Source organism: Engraulis encrasicolus, chromosome 18, assembly GCF_034702125.1.
Source record: "Engraulis encrasicolus isolate BLACKSEA-1 chromosome 18, IST_EnEncr_1.0, whole genome shotgun sequence".
NCBI lineage: Eukaryota > Metazoa > Chordata > Actinopteri > Clupeiformes > Engraulidae > Engraulis > Engraulis encrasicolus.
Genome location: NC_085874.1, coordinates 40,089,986 through 40,097,485, shown reverse-complemented (window position 1 = coordinate 40,097,485; position 7,500 = coordinate 40,089,986). Strand labels below are relative to the sequence as shown.

The following is a 7,500-nucleotide window of genomic DNA, read 5'->3' as shown; positions in this document are numbered from 1 at the left end:
ACCGTATCTGCTGTAGTCTCTCCTCCTCTGGTGTGTGTGTGTGTGTGTGTGTGTGTGTGTGTGTGTGTGTGTGTGTGTGTGTGTGTGTGTGTGTGTGTGTGTGTGTGTGTGTGTGTTTACCGTATCTGCTGTAGTCTCTCCTCCTCTGGTGTGTGTGTGTGTGTGTGTGTGTGTGTGTGTGTGTGTGTGTGTGTGTGTGTGTGTGTGTGTGTCGTGTGTATGTGTGTGTGTGTACCTCCTCTGCTGTAGTCTCTCCTCCTCTGGTATCCTGAATGAGAAGCGTCTCTTGTTGTTGATGCTCCTCACCAGCTGCTTCCTGCTGTTCTCACTCACCTCCGGAACACACAGCTCATCACCCTCTGGAGAACACACACACACACACACACACACACACACACACACACACACACACACACACACACACACACACACACACACACACACACACACACACACACACACACACACACACGTGTGCACACGCACACACACACACACACGCACGCACGCACAGTCATGTAAATAAGTAAACACACACACAAACACGAAAATACACACAGACAGGCACACGGGATCCATGGATCCATGTGACGTCAGGTGGACACCCCTTGAGGAGAGCTGCAGCTATGATACCTTTGGAGACCGCTACTAGATGGTGGTAGCACACACATCGTATGCAAGCAGTCACCAAAGGCCACAGAATGAGAAGAAGAATGGGGGTAAAACTTGAGCGCACTCCCTTGTATTGGGTAGGTGGGATTTGGGGCATCTTACTCGACTAGAAGATGTTTGCAATAATGCCCTCTCTCAACATACAGCCCAGACGTCATGTGCAGGGACATGTAAATTGCCAGGAGCTTTACAGAAGACAAGGGCAAGCTAATGGGAGACTCCTACCAGCCATTTTGTTTCTGAAGTAGACCAGTCGCACCGTCTCCCAACCCAACAGGTTCAGTGATCCGTCCTCGTTCAAGGGCCGAGCCTGCAAAAAGCACACAGAAACAGATATTCAGATAAGCTTACAGAGCCCTCAAAATGCATTTCTGGACCTGACCGATTGACTGAGACTACTGACATCTGCTGGTCGTCACACGCAATGACAATTAGGTCCTACACTATAGTCTGTCATCATCTCTGTCATTGGCAGTGCTTACTGTTAAGAACCAGAAAGCATGTCAGAGTATGTTTAAACTCTCAGCAAATGCTCACCAACATTGTCTACCCCTAGTTTTGTCCTTTATGCTTACACTGCTCAAATTACATTTTTCATGACACATTCAATTCAATGCATCCAAAGCAGATATAAGCTGCAAAAACACACACTCCACTGACTGGTTTCTGCCTGAAATTGGGAGTTCTGTATACCCATTTCACTTCAAAACGCAACTTATTTCACTAGTATAAGAGCTAACATCAGACTGTGTTATATTACTGTAAATAGAACAGGAGAGGGAGCTGAGTTCTGTCTGGAGCTCTGTGGTACTAAGGTGAGGAGATGGAAACCAGCTCTTGGGTGCGTTCCAATATGCAACCTTGCGTCCTCCACTTGGGCTTGTGGCCTCGTACCAGGAAGTAATACACCATGATGACATCACTGACAACCGCATTATATGTCAATTGTAAAGTCATTTTCTCATTCGCAAACTGGATGGTGAATGGAGAATAGTCCCCCCAAAATTGCTGTGCCAAGGCTGACAGTGGGGAAACTTAATTGTTTTCTCCACGGAGGCGGGGCATCAGCAAAACGTGAGGTCACAAGCACAAGTGGAGGGCGCAAGGTCACATATTGGAATGGAGCCCTTGAGAGACATGGCCCACTTAATGTTCTGGCATCGAGAGACACATGTTAACATTTAAAGTGGGCTATGGTCATTTAAATGATGCATTATGATGAAAGCAACAAGAAGGACCTCCTTGGCCCTGCCGTGGCTCAAGCGGTAGGGCACTGCACTGATACACAGACGACTCGGGTTCGAATCAGGCCCGGGGGTCCTTTGCCGACCCTTCCCCATCTCAATCTCTCTCCACTTGCTTCCTGTCATACTCTCAATTGTCCCATCACAAATAAAGGCCCAAAAAATCCCCAATTAAAAAAAAAAATTATAAAAAAAAGAAGGACCTTCTTGAGCGGGATGGTCTGGATCCATTCCATACTGTTGACGTCAAACACGTCCACGGCGTTCTCGCTGTACACCGACAGGTAGGGGGCGCTGTAACCTGTGGAGGGGGAGGGTTATAGTGGAGCACAACACAGTCAGCATCATCAACCACCACAACACAGCAGAGAAGAAGAGAAGAGCCAGGGCCATGCAACTGCATGCTGCATCTTGAGTGAGGCCTATTGCCATCTTATTCACACACAGCTCATATTAAATTAATTACAGACCCACAGATTATGTTTGCTTAGGCGACCACCATCTTAAAGGGGTATGCCACTATTTTGGGGCTTAATACAGTTAAAATCGTTGGCCAGGGTTTATAAAGGTGGTAAAGTGTCTTATTTTTCATGTTAAGCGTTGTCTTGCTTTAAGACAAGTTAAAAGAGGGAGTATGTAGCTAAGCTAGTGAAAGTCAGTGGATCACTGTAGCATGTAGCATGCTACACGGATCCATTGACTTTCACTAGCTTAGCGACATGCTATACCATAGGCCTTCCTGCCCACACTTCATTCAAGCGGATCAGACAGAGGAGCCTTGGGAGTAAACAAAGCTTCCTGAGCTTGATAATCAAGTCCCTGACATTTTGGGGTTACAATAAAATATAATAGGACTTGATGTGAAGTTAATGGTTTTCTGGTGCAGTAACTTTAATTGCTTGATTGCTGAAGGCTCCAGTGATGAACCTGCTATTAATGAGGTAGACTAGCGGCCCTGAGTGGTGCTCTTTAAAACCCCACTGGGCCTCTTAGATCATCCGGTTACACTTCACTTGACGCCGGTGTCATAGGCATGTTATACAGTGTCATAGTGTTATAGTGTCATAGCAGTGTCATGGCACAGTTATGTACGTGTCAAACATTAGGTCCATGTCATAAACATTCTATGACTGTTGGCCTTATGTGACATTCAGTTATGACAAAGACAACTTTGGGAATGTCACTTAAGGCCAACAGTCATAAAATGTTAATGACATGGACATACTGTTTATGACTTATTGTTAATGACACTATTATGACACTGTAATGACATGCATATGACACCGTCGTCAAGTTAAGTGTTACCGATCATCCATTAAGGTCATTTGGAACACAGACACAATAACACACAATTTGCCCATGTCTACAAACGTTCACTCATTTGCCACATAGTGAACAAAAAGCAACGTAGATCACACATTACTATGAAGTCGTGCGATAGGTAGCGAACGGGCGAACATTTCAGACAGGGCTGGCTGTTCGCTCTGATGTCGCTACACCAATGACGTCACAACACACACAAAAGGGAGAGAGGGGACGATGGAATGGTCGCTCGCCAGCGAGACATGGCTGTTCGTTCTGCTGCCCTATGACAGAAGCTACCAAATGACGTAACAACACACACAAAAGGGAGAGAGGGGACGATGGAATGGACGTCACGCTCGCCAGCGAGAGAAGTGTGCTCCGCCGACTTCCTGATGGGCCCCCTCCACGCTCCGCTCCCACAAGAGACCTCCTGCACCACCTCCTGACACTGACACTGCCCCCCGGTGGCGGAGGAGAAGAAATGCATGGTGTAGCCCAATACCCCAATAATAACCCTAACTGGTTTGGTAATAGAAAATAGTCTTAGGCTGTTTTAGCCTAGCAAGCTAAACCCATACAGCTTAAAGCTGTGGCAATTTGCGGCCTCTAGGGGCGTCTAGATTTCTAGGCTCAGGCTGTTTCTCAAAGTCAAGGACCCTGGCCTTGCTAGGACGTAAAAACACCCAGTGAATGGATACGCCGCGGAGTTCACCAAAGAGATCCCAATCATTGGGTAAGAGTTCACCAAAGAGACTCCAATCACTGGGCGCTTCCCGTCCTAGCAAGGCCAGGATCCTTGACTTTGAGATACAGCTAATGTTTTGGACCAGGCAGACCTTCTTCACAGCTTGTCTCTAGACCCAATAATTTCATGATTTCTGGCTACGCCTAGGGCCTATGTCTTTGGAACAGAGTGAAGAACAGGATAGGAAAGCAATGGGAAGAAGGAAGGAGAGAAGTAATGTCTGCTGTTCTGTCAGAATCAGTTTACATGTGCAGTTTACTTCAGTAGAAGTTAATAGATGGTACAGGTAATAGCTTGGCAGCTACAATGCTACATCTTGAAAGTAAGGGATAACATTGGGTGAGAACTTGAAGGTCCATGTTCAGGAATAGCGACCCACAGAAAGATGCAAGACCCCAATGCAGAACGGAGGGGTTTTGATCTCTCTCTCTCTCTGGGGGAGCTATTCCATGATTGTTTGGAGTTATTCCGCTGCCAACTTAATGGGTTGCCTATGGGATATTGCATTGTATCCAACTAATCTGCTAAATTAGTTAGCAACGAAGCTTTTGAAAAAACGCAGCCCAGGACAGTCGTTGCCAAGCGGCTACATCACAAAGCCAGCCTAATATGGGATAACATGCGAGGGCAAGTCTACGCATTCAAGAGCCATACACAGAAATAGAAGGCATGAGGTGCTTGTGAGCGAGAGAGAGAGAGAGAGAGAGAGAGAGAGAGAGAGAGAGAGAGAGAGAGAGAGGGAGAGAGGGAGAGAGGGAGAGAGAGATAAAGAGATAGAGAGATAAAGAGATGGAGAGAGAGACAGATCATGATGCTTAACAAGAAAGGGGAGCTAAAACAAGACAGGGAGCGCGTGTCTGTGGAGGTGGGAGGTAGTATGACGGAGCGAAACATGTAGGGGACACACATCCGGAAACTCATACCTACTGCCTGCTTTTAGTTGGTCAACCCAACCCAGCCCAGCCCAGCCCAGCCCAGCCCAGGCCAGCCCAGCCCAGGTAATCCCAGCCCAGCCCAGCCCAGTTCAAACCCAGCCCAGCCCAGTTCAAACCCAGCCCAGCTCAGCCCAGCCCAATTTAGCCTAAACCAGCCCAGACCAGGTAAACCCAGCCCAGCTCAGCCCAGCCCAATTTAGCCTAAACCAGCCCAGACCAGGTAAACCCAGCCCAGCTCAGCTCAGCCCAGACCAGCCCAATTTAGCCCAAACCAAACCCTACCCAGCATTCAACCCAACCAAGCACAGCCCAATTTAGCCCACTTAACAGGCAGACCAAACTCAACCCAGCATCCATACACAACCATACACCCAATGAAACCCAGCGTCCCACCACAGAGTCATGCAAATACATAAGACACATTAACACACATGAAATGGATATACATACTAGATCCTCACACTCCCCCAGCACACACATACAGGTACTCACATTAACGGACAAACCACCATCATCCCAGACCCCACCAATGTAAACACACACACACTCACACAAACAGTCACGTACACACACATACACACGCACACACACGGCAGAAACACCACCACTCACCATACAAACACACACACACAGAGACACACACACACACACACACACACACACACACACACACACACACACACACACACACACACACACACACACACACACACACACACACACACACACACACACACACACACACACACACACACAGCTTACAAACACCCCCACCCCACTCATCCACTCACCCCCACCACCTCCCACTCATTCGAATGAACACCCAAACAAACATCCTGTATAATCCATACAATAGTGGCATTAGCTGTGCTTAAACCACCCTGACGTGTGCTACAACTGAAACGTCAGTAACCATACTGCGCTAAAAAGGGCAAAGTGCAGTAATTACGCCAAACATTGAAGTTGACAAAAAGGCTTTCGACGCCTTGATATAAGGTTGAATATTGCAGTTATATCTCTAAAATGCATTATCTCTAAAACGGGATACATTTGGACCATAAGGCTTTGTCAAAAGATAAAGGAGGTGTTATGAGGTCCATTCAGTCTAAACTCAATTCTGACAAGATATGTGGTATACTGCACTTTGCCTTTCTAGTGCAGTTTACACAAACACAAAAAGCATCACCATGAAAATCGTCTATTAGGGAAAAATACTCCATGCTCTGACATTTCGTTGATCCATGTGATGTCAGGTGAACGGCCCTTCAGGAGACCTTCCATTAGGAGACCTTTGGAGCAGGGGTGGAACTTAAGTGTTTTCCCCACCAGTCACGGTGGCAGGTAGATTTGAAAATCTACCAGTCACTTACTGTTTTTACCAGTCAAAGTGACTGGTGGGTTGAAAAATGTACCAGTCACCACTGAAATTTACCCGTCATTGGCAGGTGGACGGGTGCTTATTTCCATCCCTGCTTTGGAGACCTTAGGTTGAGAATAAAATGGAGTTCCTTTGCACTGTAGACGGCAGCAGCGCAAGCTGCCACCAAACACCACAAAAACAGAAGAAGAAGGAAGAGGAGACAACGCCCCCTTGGGAGACCAAACTTGAGCACACTCCTTTGCATTGGGTGCGCGTGCAGAGCTTGGGTTATCTTTTTCTAATAGACGATTCTTTGATGAAACCCTCCCATGACCATGCCTGACGTGCGCTACGGTACTACGAAAACGTCATTGACCCATACACAAAAACCATCACCCCCACCACCCCCCATTACCCCAGATACACCCCCCGCTTCACTTACAGCAAGCAGAAACCATCACCCTCTTATGATCTCCCCCCCTCCTCCCCTCACAGCGGGCAAAAACCATCACCATCACATCACCCCTCCCATGCCCCCCCCCCCCCCCCCCGACACCCAGCATACACAAACCATCACCATGAAACCCTCCCCATCACCATCACCACCACCCCCACCCCCCCCATAACCCCCCCCCCCCCCCCCCTCCTCCACTCACAGCATGCAGTGGGTGTGGCGGGCCACATGAGCTCCTGCTGCCGCGAGCGCCGGCCCTGCCAGTCCACGTAGACGCCCAGGCACCCGAAGCAGAGCAGCAGCTCCTTGGCCGACAGCTCCACGGCGCACAGGGCGTCGCCCGAGCTGGGCAGGGGCTGCTGGGACAGGAAGGTCAGCGTGGGGTCGTCCGGGTGCAGCAGGCTCACGGCGCCCAGCGTCGAACCCGTCGAACCCGAACCCTCGCCCGGCAGGCTGTAACGCGCGAAGCCCGCCTGCCACCCCACGCACAGGCGGTCGCTCTGCACCGCCATCCACTGCACCACGCCAGGGACCTGTGGAGAGACAAGAGAGAGATGGATAAATACATTACATCTTTACATGACAAAGATGAATACATAGACAAATCCACAGATGATCCCTCTGGACCATCCTTTACTGTGTCCGGTCTTGGTCTTGTTCAGTTTGTTGTATTTGTGTGTGTTGGAGTGCGTGTGTACGTGTGTGTGTGTGTGTGTGTGTGTGTGTGTGTGTGTGTGTGTGTGTGTGTGTGTGTGTGTGTGTGTGTGTGTGTGTGTGTGTGTGTG

General features: G+C 48.7%; 1 protein-coding gene across 3 annotated transcripts in view; it reads right to left on the bottom strand.

Moving 5' to 3' along the window:
- Nucleotides 1-7,500, bottom strand: part of cdc42bpab (CDC42 binding protein kinase alpha (DMPK-like) b) — a 152,660-nt gene that overhangs the window by 15,843 nt on the left and 129,317 nt on the right. For all 3 annotated transcript variants that reach the window (XM_063223612.1, XM_063223613.1, XM_063223611.1), the window contains 4 exons: nt 6,918-7,248; nt 2,120-2,217; nt 898-982; nt 236-359 (listed from right to left, as the gene is read on the bottom strand). In XM_063223612.1, the coding sequence (XP_063079682.1) occupies nt 236-359; nt 898-982; nt 2,120-2,217; nt 6,918-7,248 (638 nt within the window). The remainder of the gene's footprint in view (nt 1-235; nt 360-897; nt 983-2,119; nt 2,218-6,917; nt 7,249-7,500) is intronic.